General features: G+C 37.9%; 1 protein-coding gene across 1 annotated transcript; it reads left to right on the top strand.

The window, feature by feature from the left end:
• Positions 1-76: 76 nt before the first annotated feature.
• Positions 77-17,715, top strand: LOC109681955 (ferroxidase HEPHL1-like). The gene is given in 11 exon segments (XM_074084874.1): positions 77-83; positions 429-473; positions 476-640; positions 1,273-1,452; positions 2,851-3,105; positions 5,780-5,948; positions 8,085-8,224; positions 8,365-8,496; positions 12,928-13,139; positions 13,516-13,666; positions 15,223-17,715. Coding segments are annotated over 11 exon segments (1,818 nt in total). The 3' UTR covers positions 15,585-17,715.
• The last annotated feature ends 4,445 nt before the right edge of the window (positions 17,716-22,160 follow it).

Genomic DNA, 22,160 nt, shown 5'->3' with positions numbered 1-22,160 from the left:
TGGGTGCTGAAAATTTAATGAGTCCCCAAGAAGTGCTTGTTATTCTTCTGCAGTTTCTTTCTCCCTTCTTGAGATAATGTCAAGTAAGGTGAATTGAAATTCTCTTGATTTGTGTGGTCAGCTTATCAGAAAGAGCCTTTATTATGAGAACTTAAGAACCTGATTCTGTTACTGAATGGGGAAAAAAGACCTTGTTTCTGTGTGAATCACTCTATATACATTGCCTCATTCAGTTCTCATGTCCCTGTGGGGTAGATATCAACATTCCAGTTTTAATTATGGGAAACAGGACATTTCAATTAACTTTGCCTTGAGTCCCACAGCAAAGTACACTTACGTTCATTAATGTTTGACTCTGAAACTTTGGATTTCTCCACTGTAGCATGAGATCTCAGTGTTTTAATTATATTATATTTTTTTCTTGGAAGGAGCCTTATACCCAGATGGAACATCTGGCAGGAACAAGGATGATGACAGGTTCCTCCTGGCAAAAACTATACCTATGTCTGGCCAGTGACAGAGGAATATGCACCTGCTCCTGCAGATGCCAACTGCCTGACCTGGGTGTACCATTCGCACATCGATGCCCCTAGGGATATCTGCTCTGGGCTAATTGGACCCTTGCTGGTGTGTAAGGAAGGTAAGGCAACTCCCAGTCCTCAGGAGTCTATTCTCAGGTAACTAGTGTGTAGTGTGTTTCCTTCCTTCGTTCCATACTCCATACAGAATATGTGTCCTCTAAACTTTCTTTAGGATTAGGAAAGTTCTTGTAATGTGGTATCAATCTGACACCATATTGGGGGCTTAATAATTCACATTTTGTTTAAGAATCATACCAGCATTCTGAAACACACATCATTTATGTTTTATAACATAGCATTCCTTAACACTATATGTAGGAAAGTGAAAATTTTAGTAAAATTATTAGGGGTTGCTTTTGCTTCGTTATTTTACCTAATTAGTTTCTTTTTACTCACTTTTAACTGATTTAGTGTGTCTGTGCTGTCAATAAAATCTACTCCCTTGAGGAATGGCCAGGTTTTCCAGGTCTGCACTTGTGAAAATTTCTGTTTTATGACTTTGCTTTTCGATAGTTCTGTCATTTCCATCAAAGCCCTCTGCTGCTTTATATTGTGAGTTATGGATTGTCTATATATATTTGTGTTCTTGACAAATTTCAGGCCTGCCCAACATCATTGGCAGAAAGGAAAGATCACTTTGATTTAGTTCACCTTGAACTTTTTAATCTAGTCTCTTGAATGTGCCCAATAGGTATGCTAAACAGATATTCAGAGACAAGGACTGATGTGGATAGAGAGTTCATTATAATGTTTACTCTCGTGGATGAGAATCAAAGCTGGTACTTTGATGAAAATATCAGACATTTCTGCACTGATCCAGATTCAGTAGACAAAGATGATGCTGTATTTCAGAGAAGCAACAAAATGCATGGTGAGTATCTCTCATGCTCTCAAATACGTGCCATGTTTTTATACCATGGCATAAGGTACTATGAGGGAGGCATGTTGAACCTGGTTTTGCAAGATGTATAACTTAGTGACTGTTGTCACTAAGTTATAAATAAAGCATAACACATGCTGGAACCTAAACAAATCTGAGAGAGGACAAGCCAAACTGAGTACGATGCGCAAGGTTGTAATACCAAACTATACAAGTAGGGTTTCAGTACATACTTGTGAGTTTGTTATGTTGTGTTCCCAGACATTCTTTAAACCAACAACACTTATTGAACATCCGTTGTACACCAGACCTTGCATCTGTACAAAATAGTGAAATCTCTATAGTTACACTGACAATTGAAACAGAAAACTTAGCGTGCCAGTTTTGCAGAGTGGGGTTTAATGTAGCATTTTAGGATGTGGGGATTAAGTGGTCTCTTTCCACTTTTTTCCTAGATAGTTCTAGTGGACAAAAAGGAAATCTTTAATGTAAACCTCCCAGTTCATTCGTTTTTTGCTTGTCTATCTCAGAATCATCTTTACTGAGTCAGCCTGAATGTTGTCATGAAATCATATAAGAAAGGGAAGGAGTCCTGGCAACATCTAGTAAAAACTGTTTTATCGTTTTACTTTTTAAGTTAACAAAATATAAACATCTCTCATAGTGCCCTCAAATTAGACCCTTTCTTTTATCATTCTGCTGCATGCGTCTGTCATTAAATTAAGTGGATACTATAGTCCAGCTTTTCTGCTACATCCTGATAGCCATTAGATGAGCAAGACAGTTTCCAGTTCTGAGGAACACAGATCTGGTGTGGACCGTAGATATACAAATAAAGGAATAGGATGGGAGCTGACTGAGACATCCTGGAAGTGTGAGCAGCACTCGATCTTCTTCTGACCTTAAAATTATGCTCACATGCAGCTCTCAATGTGTGCCAATCTCCTCTTTTTCCTCCTCCTCCCTCTTCTCTTCCCTTTTGTCCTCCTCTTTCCCCTTTCCCTCTCCATCCTTCTCCCTCTCCTTCTTTTAGTTTAGTTTGTTTGCTTTTTTGAGATGGGGGTCTTACTATGTAGTATAGCCAAGGCTCATCTGGAACTTGTGGTCCTCCTGCTTCAACCACCTGAGTGCTGGGATTACAGATATGTAGCAACATGTCTGGCTTGATCTTTACTTCTACTGAGTGTTTTTGTCTCAAAAATAAATAAATAAATAAAACCAAGTCAAAGTTTTTATTTCCTTTCTGTCCATACTACTTTTTAAGAGCTGGAATATCTCCAAAAAAACATTATAACCAATGATCTCCTTTGGTTTTCCAGTATTACCAATGTTTTGGTCCTGTTCACCTCTGTAGGAGAGTCATTGCCCCTAGTGTGTTTCTGTTTTTAGCCCTCAATGGATTCCTTTTTGGAAACTTTCCTGATCCTGAAATGTGTGTTGGTGAATCTGTGTCCTGGCATCTGTTTGGAATGGGGAATGAGATAGACATCCATTCCATCTATTTTTATGGTAACACCTTCATCAGCAGAGGGCATGGGACTGATGTTGTCAGCCTGTTCCCAGCTACCTTCCTCACGGCAGAAATGATAGTTGAGAATTCTGGAAAATGGATGATAACCTGCCGAGTCAGTGACCATCTACAAGGTATAAAGAACAAAGACCAGTGTGGAGCTGCTTAGAATGGCACAATTATACCAGTCACTGGTGCTTGTTCATTGCTTGCTGTTTGGTATATATATGATGCTTAATTAAATATATAGGAAAACAGAACATTCTTTTAGTTGGTATATTGCCCACAGATATTTGTTAATCATGTCCCTATGAACAAAATGGGAAGATTAAAAAAATGATGACACCTTCAAAGAGCCAACAATCTAGTAGACACAAAATGAGTAAAATGCAGGCATGAGATCAATTTTCTGTGGACATTATACTCACTACTATAGAGGATCTGGGGCTTCCTGAGGAGTTGAATCCTAAACTGGACCTTAAAATGTGAGTAGGATTTGAATAGATGAAGAAAAGAAGGAAGAAAGGTTTCCAGGCAGAGGAAGAAATGTAAATTGAGAAAAGCACATGTTCTCTTTGGGTAACTGTATATAGAATAAAATTTTAGCACTGGAAAAGTCTGTTTAGATAGTCAGCGTCAATTCTCCATCCAGTTTTTGAATTTCATGTGAGTAATTGTATCAGCTTAGCTCTTCTCTAGACTGCTCTATTAGAATGTTCTTCCTTGTTTTAAGAAAAAATTCATTGATATATAGCATTCTTCATGCCCACGAAAGATGGGTGAGATACATGTCTTGACTTAAATGCCTGTTGAATAACTCAGTCCTGGTTCTTTAAGACTGCACAGAATAGGTCCTTACTTAGCTGGACCATAAGGTTCATCCCAGAGGAGTGATGAGGGAGAAGCCTAAGGAGGCAGACTGGGCCCTCATGTTTTCAGCCCTCAGTGGATTATTCCTCTTTGAAAACATACTGAAGTCTGAAATGTGTGTTGGTGGAAAGACTGGTTAAGCTAAGGAGGCGTGACTGTGTCTAAAAGGCATTTGTGAGTCTTAGATCCCTTGGCACACTAGTGGCATACCATAATCAGTATAGTGGTTTGGAAAAATAAATAAGACGTATGTGTGCAGAAAGGATTCTGTGGGGAAAATGCTAGCTAAGAAGCATCGGCAGCATTATATGACATATAAAGTGTCAGATCTAAGATGGGAGAAAAGCAGGGAGAGAAAAAAATGTACCAGTGAGATTGACACAGGACAAATAATGTCTGATTAAATTTGGATATCTCTAACTATACACAGTCACTCACATACAGCGATCCAACTGTTCAGGGATCTTCAATAACACATTCTTATTCCTATCAACCTTATGCAACCAATCTTAGCATTAGTCAGCTGGGTTATTCCAGTTAAACTAAATTCAGCTCAGAAGTTGGTCAGTTATGTCCCAAATATGAGTTTGAGATGACAAGGATGAACAAAACAAGGCTCCTGTTCTTAAGGGGCCTCATGCTGATAAATTTAGGAAGAAATTTTTTGACTAGGAATTCCATATCTAGATTTAAAAACAAGACAATAGCAACCATTTGAGACTATTAAGTTGCCGAGTTTGGTCAGTGGTTTGTGAACATAAGTTAATGTGCTTCCTGAACTGTATATCCTCAGAAAAAAGTCATAAAAGTTAGAAAATGTCTAATTTGATTTTAAAAATCAATAATCACATTTAGAGATGTTGGCATCGTATTTTCATGAGTAAGCTCCTTCACTGTTTCCCACACCTTTATATATAAGTATGTCATTTATAAAACCAGTCTGTTAATACTGCTCTGTGCTTACTTCTCCCACTCCTTAATATATCAGAACAATATCATGACAGTGATATCGAAGTACTGTTAATGATTCCAGTGTCCACATTATTTACCCAACATCTATTGCTTAACAATTTTTCTCCATTTTTTGCTATTCTAAACAGTTTATATATATGCTTGCACTTCCATCTGAACATTTCCTTAGGAAAAGTAGATTTGGAATTCCTGGATCAGAGTCCAAGTTTTTTACAGCTGTGGACACACACTGCTCAAATTTTTTAAAGAACTTATTACTGTTCCACCCACATGTGTAAGCATACCCCTCCCTCCACTTATCTGACAACACTGAGAATTGTTAATCCTTTGTAGTTTTTATCAGTCATCTGATCAATGAATAGCAGTTCTGTTTGGCTGTAATTAAGGTATTAAGGTTGAAATACTTTTCATTTGTTTATTGGCTAATATTATTTCTTTTGTGAATAATCCATTTATGTTCCTTGTTAATTTTCTATTAGAGATGTACCTTTTTTCTTCTTGTTACTGATTTTTAATTAGTATGTATTGATTGCACAAAGGTTTCATTGTAATATTTCCATACATGCATGTAATGTACTTTGATCAGGTTTGCCCCATTATTACTTATTCTTAGCCCCACCTTTTTACAATTTTAATAGATTTCATTATTCTATTTTCATACATGGACATAAAATACTTTTATCATAATTCCCCTCCCCTGTGCCCTCTCCTTTTGCCCTCCCGATGATGCTGGGGATTGAACTCATGGCCTCATGCAAGCACCACACCAATGAGCTGCAACCCAAGTGATTCACATATAAATCCTTTGTCATATATGCTACAAAATTTCTTCCTCCCCACAGCTGATCTTTTGTTTGTAACTTTGTTATAGACAATTTTCTGTATAAAAGTCTTAAATGTTCATGAAGACAAATCTGTTGATCTTTTCCTGTGGTTTCATTTACTCCCTGGTTTGTGGTTCTGCAGCTGGCATGCTGGGGCAATACAATGTTGGTAACTGCAAAAGTGACATTCTTCACCCCAAGATGAATGGGCAGCAGAGGCGCTACTTTATAGCAGCTGAAAAAATTCTTTGGGATTATGGTCCTTTAGGTTATGATAAATTCATCGGTCTTCCCTTAGATGCCTCTCGCAGGTAAGCACCCTGGTATTTCTAAGACCCTCTCTAGAGAGGCATGCTGTTGACTTTCCCTGTGACCTCACTGGTACTCTGGGCCCTGCTCTGATGAGTGTAATGTTGTTGTTTAAGTAATCACATACTATGATGTCTATGAGTGCATGAAACAATGGGATACTAAAAATGATCACTCTTTTCCCAGGATCCTTTCTAAACTGTATTTGTGATCAACAATAAGACACACTTAGTTTCTTCATTTCATACGTTCTTCATTTCATACATACATAATACATATATACATACATTCTTCCACCAAAGTAAAGCACTTGAACCTTTCCTAGAGAACTTGTGGGAACCATATATGAAAAACTCTTTGAAGTCAACTTTCATTATTGGTCAGTGTGAGAACTAGATTTTAAAATGATGCCTTCTAGAATTCTGAAGTGCCTTCTGAAATATAAAAGATTAGACTATATTCAACTGATATTTAATGTGATATATGAAAACAGAATGCATTAGCTAGCATGAGGGATACAAAGATGTCTAGGACATTGTTCCTGCCCCTATGTAGAGAAATTAACTGTGCACAGGAGAGAGAAATAACTTTACAAGTTATGAGTAAGAGTCAGTGAATTCTCTGGGTCTTCAGAGATAGCAAAGATAGCCAGGGAAGAGGAATTGAAGCAGAATCTTCAAGAGTGACAAAATTTATGGAAGTGAATAGTAAAGAGAGTGAAATATTGGATGCAGGGGTTAATGCAAAGCTCCTGTTATATCAGAGAGATTGTTCAGGTCAGAATGATTGAGTGGAGCACTTGCATAGGGAATGAGGACTTGCACAGAGCAATAGGTTGAGGATTGGGATGAACTGGGTTTCAATTGAAGAGTCCTTTAATGCTTTTGAACCTTGTTTGATTGGCAATTGGAAACAATTGAAAATTTGGGGACAGGTAAATGACAATGACCATGACCATTGCAGATAATAATGTTGTAGTAGTGTTTATTCTGGGAAAAGAAATTAAATTGAGCCAGTGTGAGATAGAGGGTGTAGATTGTGCTAATTGTACAGTCCCAATGTTCTAAACCCAGGTGATAAGGGTACCAACTGGAGTTGTAGTATTGAAAAGTGAGGAAAAGAAAAGATGTAGAAAGAGTGCTGAAAAGGAAGAGTACAAAAAATTTACAATGTAATGGTGAATGAGATGGAAATAGAGCAGAAAGACAGTCTGTGTGATTACAAGAGTGAACTTACCATTGGTGGAAATAAGACAGTAGAGAGATAGTATTAGTCATATGTTATGTTATTATAGTTTACATCTTTAAAATTTGTTACTTCATGTATATGGCTTATAAGCCTCCATTAATTAAACTATTTGATTCACTAGACATTCCATTCCTTAATCATTCCAGATATAAAAAAGCTTGCTATACCAGGAGTGGAGGCTCACACCTGTAATCCTAGCTTCTTGGGAAGTAGAGATCAGGAGAAATTTGGTTCCAGGCCTGCCAGGGCAAAAAAGTTAGTGAGAGTGCATCGCAATGAAAAAGCTGGGCATGGTGGTGTATACCTGTCATCCCAGCTGCACAGGAAGTATAAAATAGGAGTATAAGTCTAGGCCAGCCCAGTCAAGAAAAGTGAAACACTACCTGAAAAATAACTAAAGTGAAAAGGGCTGGGGGGGGGGGTCAAGTCTTGTGTGGTAGAAAACCTGCCTAGCAGATGTAAAACTTTGAGTTAAAACCCCACACCAGGGAGGGAAAAAAAAAAAACCAACAACTTACTGTATGCAGAGCTTATTCATATTGACATCAGCAAGTGATAGAGGAATGCTTTTTCTACAAAGAAACAAGTTAGCTCTTTATTACTTTGTAGGACACCATTCTGGGACTCCAATATTGGTAAGTAAGGAGTTTACCTGTGACTTCTTTGGTTGCTGAACTCTGGGGAAAGAGGTATAATGGCCATGAGAGAAATGATCTTGAGCCCTATCCAGCTTCTGCAGACATTTAAGGCTGGTTGACTCTCCCTTGGGATCTTTGTTGAAGCTGGGGACTTCAGGGGGTAAGTGGGATAGATAACAAGATGAGACTCCATAATTAATGTATTTATGGATGTGTTAGGATTATTCTCAGCTAGGCTCCTGTCTTTCACAGTGATGCTGCAGTCTACTTCACACAAGGGGAAAACAGAATAGGAGGACAGTGTTGGAAAGCTCATTATGTGGAGTATGTTGATGCAACTTTTACTCGAAGAAAGAGACCCTCTGGGACAGAAGTCCATCTTGAAATTCTTGGTGCAGTAAAACCATCCTTATATTTTGGAGGGGAAGATATTTCACCTGGGAGTACACATTTTGATGCAATGATACTTCTGCTCCTATTTACTTCTTTTTGTCTCTTTTCATCCACTTCTCTCCCATTTCAAAATTTACAGGTCCAGTTATCAAAGCAGAGGTGGGTGATACCCTGCTGGTGACCTTTGCCAACAAAGCTGACAAAGCCTACAGCATTTTGCTCCATGGTGTGCTCTATGATAAAGCATCTGATGCAGCCCCAAATATAGATGGTAAGTCTCAGCCTGAGCTTAGGAAGGGAAGAGGATGAGTGAGGAAAAGACTAAAAACTAGACAGGTTCAAGTCCTGGTGGTTTCCCTTCCCAACTCTGAGAATGTGATCAATTATTTTAACTTCCTGAATAGCATGCACTTCATAGGGCTTTGGAAAGGGATAGAAAGAATGCAGAAAGGATCAGGCCCATAGCAGGTTCTTAGGATAGGTTAATTCTTTCCTTTCCCCTCAGCAAAGTAGTAAACTCAAAGTGACTACTTCCACTTCTCTAAAATGGAGAGCCTTTCTGCTGCAAGTTGCACAAGATTCTGCTGGTGACAGCTGAGGGGAAAACCTCATTTCCAATGTTTTGTTAACAAGATTTTGTTAAATCTTACACATAGTCTTTGCTCTGTATACTACCATCACATATTTATTTAGTATACTTTCAGCAAAGTAGCAGGATATAAAATCAATTTACAAAAATCAGTAGCCTTTCTATTTGCAAACAATGAACAGACTGAATACAGGAAAGCAATTCCATTTACAAAAAATAAAATATTTAGGAATTAATTTAATAAAGGAAGTGAAAGATCTCTATAATGAAAACTATAAGCCATTGAAGAAAGAAATTGAAGAAGACTACAGAAGATGCACATGGAATTAATATTGTGAATCAACATTGTGAAAAGTGCTATACTACCAGAATCAATCCACATGTTCAATGCAATCCCTATCAAAATTCCAATGACATTCATCACAGAGATTGAAAAATTCAACCCTAAAGTCCATTTGTAAGCACAAAAGATTGCAAATATCCAAGCAATACTGAGCAAAAAGAGCAATGCTGGAAGTATCACAATACCCGACTTCAAACTATTCTATGGGGCCATAGCAATAAAAACAGCATGGTACTGGCACAGAAACAGACATCAAGACTGATGGAACAGAATAGAATCCACACAACTACACCCACCTGATTTTTGACGAAGGCACACAAAACATAAGATGGAGAAAAGACAACAAATGTTGCTGGGAAAACTATATCTGCATGCAAAAAGCTGAAACTAAATCCTTGTCTCTCATTCTATACAAATGTCAACACAAAGTGGATTAGGTATCTTAACATAAGACTCAAAACCTTGAAGCTAGTGTAGGAAATACACTGGAATTAATAGGCGTAAGGTAATGACTTCCTAAATAGAACTCAAATGGCTCGCCAACTAAGAGAAAAGATTGACAAATGGGATTATATGAAATTTAAAATGTTCTGTACAACAAAGGAAATGGTCACCAGATTGAAGAGGCAGCCCACAGAATGGGACAAGAATTTTGCCAGCTATACATCTGACAAGGGATTGATAGCCAGAATATACAGGGAGTTCAATAAACTAAACTCCAAAAAAATCAATGACCCAATGAAGAAATGGGCAAATGAACTGAAAAGAGCTCTTTTGAAGGAAGAAGTCCAAATGGCTAAAAATCAACATTCCTGGCCACAAGTGAAACGGAAATCAAAACCACATAAAGACCCCACCTCACTCTTGTTAGAATGACTATCATCAAGAGCTCAAACAACAATAAATGTTGGCGAGGATGTGGGGAAAAAGGAACCCTCATACACTGTTGGTGGGAATGTAAATTATTATAACCACTGTGGAAAACAGTATGAAGGCTCCTCAAAAAACTAAAAATAGAACTGCCATATGATCCTAGCAATCAGCACTCCTAAGAATATATTCAAAGAAATATATGTCAGGTAATAATAAAGACACCTGCACCACCTATATTTATTGCAGCATTATTCAAAATAGCTAAGCTATGGAGATAGCCAAGATGCCCCATAAATGATGATTACATTAAGGAAATATGGTATTTATATGCAATGGGATTTTATTCAGCCATAAAGAAGAATAAAATTTTGTCATTTGCAGGTAAATGGATGGAACTGGAGAACATCATCTTAAGTGAAGTTAGCCAGGTTCAGCAAGCCAAAGGTCTTATGCTTTCTCTCAGGTGTGGAATCTAGGCCCAATACAATTATAAGCAACCTTTTACACACATATATATGTAATATGTATGTATATGTAAAATATATACATATACTAAATGTATATATACACATAAATACAGAGCACATATCCAAAACTGAGACACTGGTAGAGGAGACCAGGGGAGGAGGAAAAGAAGGAAACAAAGATATCAACAATAATGAAGTACATCACATCTGTGTAGGAACAAGACACAAGGAAACACTGAAAACTGTTAAACAACACAGGATAGGGGAAAAGGGTAAGGAAGAGCAGTGGTGGGGGTTACACTGACTTAAGTACAATGCATGTACAGGTATAATATCAAGGCAAAATCCCAGTGAACAATGAACAGATAACTAAACGATGAAGGACAAGAATGAAACACAGGTCATGCTAAGGGGAGGTCACTAACAGAAGAGGGAGGGTAAAAGACGGAAGTAAAGAAGGTGAATATGGTTGATGAACTTTCTATACAAAATGAATATAGAATTTTTAAACCTGTTGAAATCACTATAAGAAGGGGACTAAGGTGAAAAGGAGAAAAATGGAGGAGATGAACCAATTCAGGTTATAATACATATATACATGGAAATGTCACAATGAAACATCCTGGATAGCATCTTAAACAAACAAAAACATCTTTTTTTTAAAAAAACAAAGAACAGGAAGGTAAAATAGGTCCTGTCTGGAGGTTGGTTTCAGTGGGATGGGGAGGATATAAGGAAAGGGTGTAGAATGGTGAATATGGTGGAAACATGTACTCATTATGAAAATGGAAAAATGAGACCTGTTGAAACTGTTCTCAGAATGGGTGAGGAGAATGATATAAATGATATAAAGGAGAATGATAAAGGGGGTGAATTTAACTAAGATACATTGTAAGCACTTTTGTAAATGTCACAATGTATCCCCAGTACAACAAGAACATGATAATTTTAAAAAGATCTGTATTGTTGGCTGACGACCATATACAGCCTCTCTCCCTCACAGAGCAGGGAGCATAACTTCTCTCTGCACAGGAGTGGAAGCTTTGGCTTTTGGCGGCAGGAACTATCCTTTCTTTCATGATGCTGCTCTTGGGAAACTCCTGGTTCTTCTGTACCTATCTCCATTGCTGCACTGGACATCACGGCCAGCTGAGATCCTTCCTCAAGCCCTAGTGTGAGGCCAGGCCCAGTCAGGATTATGCCTTGTGGTAATGGCAAGGGAAAGGAGAAGGAAGAAATGGAAGGACAATTCTCACTCCCCAGGCCCATTCTCATACTCTCCTGTTGCAGTGCCTCCTGTACCTGTGTTCTCTTCCTCAGTCAAAAAGCTCAGAATGACTGTGTGTGTGTATGTGGGTTGGGGCAGAATGCAGAAAGAATACCAGGCCCAGCCAAAATGTCTGTCTTCATTTTTCAGCTCAGAAAACTTATTTTTTTCATTTTTATTGGGATATATTTGTTGTATAAGGAGTATTCTTTGGACAATTCTGAATAGGCTTACATTGTACATTGGTTAGATCACCCCCAACATTGCTCCACCTCAAACTCATTCCCTCCCCACTTAAAGCAATTGCAAGAGGTTTCATTGTTCTATTTCCCATATGTATATGCAGCCCATCAACAATATCCCACACCTTCATCTCCTCCTCACCTCCTTCCTCCCATAAGTATCCCCCCACCCCCACCTGTACCTATTTTACAGTCCTGTCTTTCATTATTAATTACAGAGTCAGTGTTCAAAAGGGTTTCTTGATGTATCCTTTTTGGGAGCATAATTGACTTTGGTCAATAAAGAAAACTTTGATCAGTAAGAAAACATATTGGGCGCATTTTTTGCAAAGCATAGGGCATGATGCAAAAAGAATCTGTGGCCTTCTCCAGTAAGAGAGATTCAATATGTTCTTTGGTAATACAAAATGAGAATTAATTGCAGTTTTCTAAGTCAGACAGACCTGAGCTTATATCCGGATTTGCTATTAACAGCTTTGTAACCTTGGACATTCACTTCCCTCCTCTGTCTTGTAGTTATTTAGATTATTTGCTTGTTCAAGCTCCCAGTCTCCCAGATTTGAAACTCTTTAAAGATAGGGTTCTTATTTAACTCTTGGGAGTATTTTCTGCAGGACTAAGTATAATACATTTCACATAAAAGGCACTCAATGATATCTTATTGGACTTGCATTTAATTGTTGAATGGAGTACTATCACTCTTAACATTTGCTAATGCTGCTAGTTGTACAATCTACAATTAATCCTTTGATTTCAGCTTCTATCTCATACAACAGCAGTGGCCTCCACTGGTGGAATATGTATGAGAAGACAATTTCCTTCTGCAAAATGTGTCAGCATCAGAGAGCAGGCCAGGGCTGGAGACCTAGTCTGACAAGACTGGGATGTTGCTTTCAGTAACAAATTCACTTGTTTCCTCAGGATTTCTGAAACCAGGGGCACATGTTAAGCCAGGTGAAACCTTCACATACAGGTGGACAGTACCTGTAAGTGTCAGCCCAACGGATGATGATGCCTCTTGTTTGACCTACCTTTACTTCTCGGCAGTTAAGGCAATCGAGGACACCAGTGCTGGCCTTGTGGGACCTTTGCTAGTCCATAAAAAGGGTGTTCTCAATGCTGATGGGACACAGGTAGGTCATCAATGCCACCAAGTTGTTGTCAGTGTTGTATGTGGGAGGGACCAGCAATTTGGCTAGAGGTTAGCTAGTGATGAAGAGTCAGTTATAGGATCAATGTCTCTTCCTCTTGAAATTGACTTCATAATGAGGATATTATTTTTTAACTTACGATTTAAATTTCCAAAGTAACTAAACCCCACCCTGGATTATAGCATTTCTGTTTGCTATAGCTGGGACTCTGTGGGTCTCATTCTGCTGTGTCTTACTTTGATTCTGGAATCTTCAGAGTTCTACATGGAAATGTGATTTACTTTGTATGAACTTTGAAAGTGCAACAGTGCTATGAATTCCTTCAAGTTTTTTATGTATGTTTCTTTCTTCTCTGTAGAAAGGAATAGACAAGGAATTTTACCTATTGTTCACAGTCTTTGATGAGAATCTGAGTGGGTATTTTGATGAAAACATTCAGAAGTTTATTTGGCGTCCCTCCAGTGTTGACAAGGAAGAGAAAGAGTTCGTGAAATCCAACAGAATGCATGGTATGTTAAATAGTTTCCCCTTTGTGTTGCTTGTAAAATGTTTGTGATATCTTAACTATTTTAATTTTGGTTTCCTGGGTATTGCTCTTGGTCACAAAGTAAGTTATTTCTATTTTCAGGTTCACGGAGTATCTCCCAGAGATGTTGGGAAACTTAATTTTTACTTTCAAAACACTTTATCAGCCTTAAATGAAACAAAACAAAATTTGAAGTAGCAAAATCACAGTACATCAGAAACGTAGAAAATTACTGACAAATACCTCCCTTGGGATTTTCATAACATCCAGTCTGATAAACCAAGAGATAATAGGAAATAATCTTACACAGCAAAGTATCACGGATTAAGTAGTATGAGTGACTGCTCTTAATTTGTCAAAATACTAGCCATTCCGATCCCAGATCTTCATTTGGAAGTACTTAATTCTCTCTCCCTGTCTCTCTTTATGTCAAGTGTTACAATCATAAGCCACCTAGTAATTGGTTGTGACTAAAAGGATAGTTGGTCTTGGACAATTACCTAAGGTGGCAGAATTCTGAGCAAGAAGCCAAACTCAGTGTCTGTGAAACAGTATGTTGGACAAAAGTACTAAAGCAAGTGTTGTAAGGTAACAGGTGCAAAACTGCATGTTTAAAAACTAAACATAGCACCTATTTACTGCCTTGTAAAACATTGCAGAAGAATAAAACATAGCCCCAAACTCTCTCCCAACTGAGAAAGTCCAAAAAGTTCAAGGTTACAAGTGACCCACAGCAACCAGATCATAGATTTTCATGGTCCCTGATGCTCAGTTCCAAGAGCCACCTCTTGGACCAGTAGAAAGCAGGGAGCAATGCATTTAATATCACCTTCTAAGAAAAGCTTTGCTATGTCTGGATAGAATTTGTTTCTGAACTTCTTAATAGACTGTAAAAAAGAGAAATTAAGCTAGAAATGAAAAAACGTAGTACTTTCTTAGTTGGGAAGCCAAATTGTGAAAGAAATTTATCATCAGAGGCCCTTATATAGAAGATATAAAACAACTAGATGGACCACATCAAATTCAGCACCAATCTGATGTGCCAGTGTGAAATTCATTTTAATATGTCATTTTTAAAAGCAACATTCAGGGAAAATAATGTAGCTGAGTTCAAGTTGCACATTAATTATAAACTAAGTTCTAACTTCAGTCTTGCTTTCATGGGGTGAGAGGAAAAAAAACCAACAAAGTCAAAGAGACAGGGCCTCACATGGTACCATGAAATAATTCTATCAGAAAAATTGTGCATGAAAACAATCTAACTTATTCCCTATTTATACTTAGAATTAATGTCCTTGCATATGTGTTAAAATTTACAATTTTAATATATTTTATTATTCATAATTTTGGTCACTCTTTTACATTCATTGACCTATTTCCCTAGTAGCATTTATTCTCTAATAACGAGGATATTCTGTACACAGTGCACATACTTGAAATCTCCTCCCCGAACACGCTGGTAATCTCCCAGCATGATAGTGTGTTTCAGTATGTCTGCCTAATTACAGTGGCTCTGACTGTCTTCTCCCTTCTACTCAGCTATCAATGGCTATATATATGGCAACCAGCCAGGCCTGAGCATGTGCAAAAATGACAGGGTTTCTTGGCATTTGATTGGAATGGGCACGGACACCGACATGCATGGAGTTTATTTTCAAGGAAACACCATCCACCTCCGAGGGACTCATTGTGATTCCTTGGCTCTGTTTCCCCACATGTCTATAACAGCATTCATGCAGCCAGATCATGCAGGTAAACTTGGTGGGTTCCTCTTATGTGACCAAATTCCAATTCACCCTCATCCAGTCTTCCTAAAGAAGAAACTGGTAGACTTTGTGTGCTTTAAGGTGTGTAGAAACAGATATATTTTGCCTCAAATCAGAAAATCCTGGCTATTTTAGTCCAAACACACAAGGTAAAGGAAAGCAGAAATGGGAGACCTCTTCATGACTTGACACACAAATCCCAGGTGAATGTTCTTGATTCACATCCATGAAAATTCATCCCTGAGAAAGAGGATATTTCTTGCTCTCATTAATTATGAACTCATTCCAGTTGCTGCTCTGAAGCGTCTACTGGCATGGCAGCCCATTGGATGCTTCTTGGATGTGGAGATATGGATGTAACCATACTGTGACCTGTCCTCCCTTCCTTAGCAATTTACAGTGACCTTTGGATTAGTTCTTCTCCACTGGTATTTTTTGTTGTTGTTGTTGTTGTTTTTGGGCATCCTTGCTTTCTCTAGAGGGCAAGCTGCACTGGATCTGGACCCCACAGAGGTTCTTATAAAATGTCAGTACATGAAACTTCTTTTCTTAGAGATTCTAAATAAATGGAGCATTTTTATTAAAGATGTAGAACAACACGTGGGCGCATTTGTTACCTTCCACAAGAAAAGTGAAGAAAGTAAGTGACATGGCGTTCAACATGGTTTTTTTTGCCCTACTTCATCAGTCTTAACAAGAAACCAATGTGTGACCCAAGGTGTGTACCTGATGGCTCTCATTTGTTAATGGATGTGCTACTTCTTGACTTCACACTGGAACTGCTGTTGAGATGCCTCTGCGTCATCAATTAAAAACTTGAGGCTTAGGCTTCAAAACACTTGCCCAAGTACCCTCTGCCACTAGGAGTTCTTCAGTCTTTGCCTTATAAACTTGTAAAACTTCTTGTAGTGCTCAGCCTCTCTACATTATTAGCATAGGTGACCAGTTACGAATCACTGAAACTAAGACTGCCTTCAACGCAATGCTGTGGTTTTTAATACACTCTTAAAAACCAAAGAAGGAAGGAGACTGGGAAGCAGCCAAATAATTTTAATATATAGAAACAGCTACTAAAGGATAGAGCTGGCTGGAATAATTTTAGAGATTTTGCTATTTGTTCCAGTGCTTTGTTCATTAATCATGTGCCCCACAGGCTTCTACGGAACTGCATAACAATGTTTTCTGATTTATGTTTGGTGTGATTGCTTAAGAACCTGGTCATTTTACTAATTCCTGTCCCTTACCTAGAAGCAGAGAAGAGTTGTCAAAAAGTGGCTAGAGCAGACAGTGGCTGCAACTCAAACATTTCTTTGTTCTTAGGAATTCCTCATTGTTGTACCACAGCAATACATACGTCAATATATCATGGTCTACCTGAAAAAAAATAAACAACAACACCTGCACGGGAGATCTTTCCAAGTCTGCCATCAGAGGTGTCTTCTCTGTGGTTTCACAAAAACCTTGCATTTTGCCTTTAATAGTGATAAAATCTTCCTTTTTATAGTGCTTTATGAGTATCTTGTTCAAGGGAGCTCATTGAATCCATTATTTTTGCTCATCCCAGAAGGAATTTGGGAATATTTGGACAATCATTGTATGTGTAGCAAGACTACAGCTGTCTGTGCATTGTAGATGGCTAATGACAGACATGTCATCTCTAACAACAGTCTAGTAGAGAAAAGGAAGGCCCACTGATCCAATGACCTCATCCAGGGTTAACATCTTCAATAATTTTGTTGATTTTATGGTGAGTTAATTAGGATATATCTACCTGATGTCATTGCATCTATAAAATTCAGTTTAAGAATCACATAAATTTCAGTCATACATGACTGTTGACATTATGCAGAGAAATATTATTTTTGCGGGGTGGGGCTGGGATTTGAACTCAGGGCTTTGAGCTTGCAAAGCAGGTGCTCTATCACATGAGCCACACAACCAGTCCATTTTGCTTTGGTCATTTTGGAGATGGGGTCTTGTGAACTATTTTTCTGGGCTGGTCTTAAATCATGATCCTCCCCATCTCAGCCTCCCAAGTAGCTAGGATTACAGATGTGAGTCATTGGTGCCCAGCTCTAATTTTCTTTTTTTAACTTTACATTTAGGATAAGGTAAAACAACCATTAGACACAAAAATCTCTTTTGCTCTAGGCCTTCATGAAACAATCCATTTTTTAAAAATTTATTTTTTTCTTTTATTCATATATGCATACAATGTTTGGGTCATTTCTCCCCCCTTCCCCTCGCCCCCTCCTACTTCCCCCACCCCCTCACTAAGAGGCAGAAACTATTTTGCCCTTATCTCTAATTTTGTTGAAGAGAGAATATAAGCAATAATAGGAAGAACCAAGGGTTTTTGCTAGTTGAGATAAGGATAGCTATACAGGGACTTAACTCGCATTGATTTCCTGTGCATGTGTATTACCTTCTAAATTAATTCTTCTCAAACTAACCTTTTCTCTAGTTCCTGGTCCCATTCTCCTATTGGCGTCTGTCACTTTAAAGTATCTGCATTAGTTTCCCTGCATTGAGGGCAACAAATGCTATCTAGTTTTTTGGGTGTCTTACCTATCCTCATATCTCCCTTGTATGCTCTCGCTTTATCATGTGATCAAAGTCCAGTCCCCTTGCTGTGTTTGCCCTTGATCTAAAGTCCGAATATGAGGAAGAACATACGATTTTTGGTCTTTTGGGCCAGGCTAACCTCACTCAGAATTATGTTCCCCAGTTCCATCCATTTACTTGCGAATGATAGCATTTCATACTTCCTTCATGGCTGCATAAAATTCCATTGTGTATAAATACCACATTTTCTTAATCCATTCGTCAGTAGTGGGTCATCTTGGCTGTTTCCATAACTTGGCTATTGTGAATAGTGCTGCAATAAACATGGGTGTGCAGGTGCCTCTGGAGTAACCTGTGTCACATTCTTTTGGGTATATCCCCAGGAGTGGTATTGCTGGATCATATGGTAGATCTATGTTTAGATTTTTAAGACTTCTCCACATTTTTTCTGAGTGGTTGTACTAGTTTACATTCCCACCAGTAGTGTAAAATGGTTCCTTTTTCCCCATATCCTTGCCAACACCTGTTGTTAGTGGTGTTGCTGATGATGGCTATTCTAACAGGGGTGAGGTGGAATCTTAGTGTAGTTTTAATTTGCATTTCCTTTTTTGATAGAGATGGTGAGCATTTTTTCATGTTTTTGGCCATTTGAATTTCTTCTTTTGAGATAGTTCTGTTTAGTTCACTTGCCCATTTCTTTATTGGTTCATTAATTTTGGGAGAATTTAGTTTTTTGAGTTCCCTGTATATTCTGGTTATCAGTCCTTTGTCTGATGTGTAGCTGGCAAATATTTTCTCCCACTGTGTGGATGGTCTCTTCAGTTTAGAGACCATTTCTTTTGTTGAGCAGAAGCTTTTTAGTTTTATAAAGTCCCATTTATCTATGCTATCTCTTAGTTGCTGTGCTGCTGGGGTTCCACTGAGAAAGTCTTTGCATATACCTATTAGTTCCAAAGTATTCCTACTCTTTCCTGTATCAACTTTAGAGTTTGGGGTCTGATATTAAGATCCTTGATCCATTTTGAGTTAATATTGGTATAGGGTGATAAACATGGATGTAGTTTTAGTTTTTTGCAGACTGCTAACCAGTTTTCCCAGCAGTTTTTGTTGAAGAGGCTGTCTTTTCTCTCTCATATATTTTTAGTGCCTCTGTCAAAGATAAGTTGGTTATAGTTGTGTGGCTTCATATCCTGGTCTTCTAGTCTGTTGTACTAGTGTTCATGTCTGTTTTTGTGCCAGTACCATGCTGTTTTTATTGCTGTTGCTTTGTAATATAGTTTGAAGTCAGGTATCGTGATACCTCCAGCATTGTTCTTTTGACTGAGTATTGCCTTGGCTATTCGTGGCCGCCTGTGTTTCCATACAAATTTAATGGTAGACATTGATGAATGTCATTGGGATTTTGATGGGAATTGCATTAAAAATGTAGATTACTTTTGGGAGTATAGACATTTTTACTATGTTGATTCTACCAATCTATGAGCATGGGAGATCTCTCCACTTTCTATAGTCTTCCTCAATCTCTTTCTTCAGAAGTTTATAGTTTTCTTTGTAGAGGTCATTCATATTCTTTGTTAAGTTTACACCTAGGTATTTATTTTTTTGAGGGTATTGTAAATGGTATTGTTTTCATATATTCTTTCTCAGTTTGCTCATTATTAGCATATAGAAATGCTAATGATTTTTCTATGTTGATTTTATATCCTGCTACCTTGCTATAGCTGTTGATGGGTGTCTAGGAGCTTTTGAGTAGTTTTTTTTTGGTCTTTAAGGTATCGGATCATATCGTCTGCAAATAGGGATGTTTTGACAGTATCTTTACCTATTTGTATTCCTTTTATTCCTTCTTCTTGCCTAATTGCTCTGGCTAGGAATTCCAGTACTATGTTGAATAGGAGTGGAGATAGTGGGCATCCTTGTCTCATTCCTGATTTTAGAGGGAATAATTTCAGTTTTTCACCATTAAGTATAATGCTGGCTGTAGGTTTGTCTATATAGCTTTTATAATGTTGAGGTATTTTCCTTCTATTCCTAGTTTTCTTATACCTTTTATCATGAAATGGTGTTGGATCTTATCAAAGGCTTTTTCTGAATCTATTGAGATGATCAAGTGGTTTTTATCTTTGCTTCTGTTAATGTGGTTTATTACATTTATTGATTTTCATGTGTTGGACCACCCCTGCGTTCTTGGGATGAAACCTACTTAGTCGTGGTGAATGATCTTTTTGATGTGTTGTTGAATTTGGTTTGCCATTATTTTATTAAGGACTTTTGCATCAATGTTCATTAAGGAGATTGCCCTATAGTTCTTTTTAGAGGTGTCTTTTTCTGGTTTTGGGATGAGTGTAATACTGGCTTCATAAAATGTGTTAGTCAGTTCTCCTTCCCTTTTTATTTTGTGGAACAGTTTAAGGAGGGTTGGTATTAGTTCTTCCTTAAAGATCTGATAGAATTCAGCAGAGAATCCATCAGGTCCTGGACTTTTCTTTTTTGGGAGACTCTTGATTGCTGCTTCAATTTCGTTTTGTGTTATAGATCTATTCAGGTGATTAATGTCCTCTCAGTTCAGTTTTGGATGATCATAAGTATCTAGAAATATGTCCATTTCTTCAAGATCTTCAAATTTATTTGAATATAGGTTCTCAAAGTAGTCTCTGATGATTTCCTGGACTTCCATGGTGTTTATTGTTATCTCCCCTTTTGCATTCCTGATTTTACTGATTTGAGTTTTTTCTCTCCTCGTTTTAGTCAGGTTTGCCAGGAGTCTATTGATCTTGTTTATTTTTTCAAAGAACCAACTTTTTGTTTCATTAATTCTTTGTATGGTTTTTTTTGGTTTCTATTTCATTGATTTCAGCTCTTATTTTTATTATTTCTCTCCTTCTGTTTATTTTGGGGTTTGCTTGTTCTTGTTTTTCTAGGAGTTTGAGATGTAGCATTAAGTCATTGGTTTGAGATCTCTCAGTCTTTTTAATATATGCACTCATGGCTATAAACTTTCCTCTCAGGACTGCCTTTCCCCTGTTCCATAGGTTCCGGTAGGTTGTGTTTTCATTTTCATTGAGTTCCAGGAACCTTTTAATTTCCTCTTTTATTTCATCAATGGGTATCTGATTTCTTCATTTCCCTCTGGTTCCTGTACTAATTTATTATTGGTGGGGAAAATGATTTCCCCCTTTTTCCATCTTCCCATCATTGCCCTTGCTATTTTTACTGTTCCTATACTGTGTGTAATTCAGTATTGTCTAGCTTGTAATAATAACAATGGTGATATCTAAAATGGAAGGGTGAGAAGAGAGGGAAAGCAAAGAAGGTAAAGGAAAAGGGAAAAACAAAACAAAACAAACAAACAAAAAAACCCAACCAACCAACCAACCAAACAAACAAAAAACAGAGCCAAAGAAATAAACATGGAGAGATAGTATACTAATCAACAGTAAGCTAAACAGGCTTTAGAGAGACAGAGAGAGGATAATGAAAATGAAAAGACAAAGAAAGCACAAGTTCAAACACAATAAAGTTCAGTCTTAATAATTTTGGTGTTAGTCCTTCAGTCTCCAGTCCTGAAGACTTTCTCAGTGTCTGTGAAGTAGTTCTGTCATTTTCTCATCAAAAGGGAAAAAAACAAAAACAAACAAACAAAATCCCAAGTTCAAATGCAATACAGTTTTAGTTAGTCCTTGAGCATCCAGTGTTGTTGTCTCATCAAAGGAAGAGAAAAAAAAAGAAAAGAGGAGTCTGGAGACAGCTTTGTGAATGTCTATCTGAGGCTGCGGCTCACCTGCCTCCTACTGTCAGCCAGCTGCTGCTGCAGGCTTTGTTTATTTAGAGTTCTCCTGGATGCATATCCCTTTTGTTTTCTCCACTATACAGCCCTACCCACCTTTTACAATCGCCATCTTTTTTGCATGAGAGTGGCCCTCCCCCACTCTCCAGTGGAGCTTTCCACATGAAAGCCACTGTTATAAGATTTCCCCTCTCCAGGGTTGCCGGGCGGGTGCCGCCACTCCTGCCTTCTCTGGCTGGCTTGTTTATTTACAGTTCATCGTATGTAAAGTTAGTCGGGCTCAGAAGGCCAAAAGATACAAGTTCTCTCTCATGTGCTAAATATAGACTTAAAGCAAATGTAGTAATATTATGTGACAT

The sequence above is a fragment of the Castor canadensis genome, chromosome 1 (assembly GCF_047511655.1).
Source record: "Castor canadensis chromosome 1, mCasCan1.hap1v2, whole genome shotgun sequence".
NCBI lineage: Eukaryota > Metazoa > Chordata > Mammalia > Rodentia > Castoridae > Castor > Castor canadensis.
Note: the sequence above shows the minus strand (reverse complement) of the source record. Positions and strands in the feature narration are given on the sequence as shown.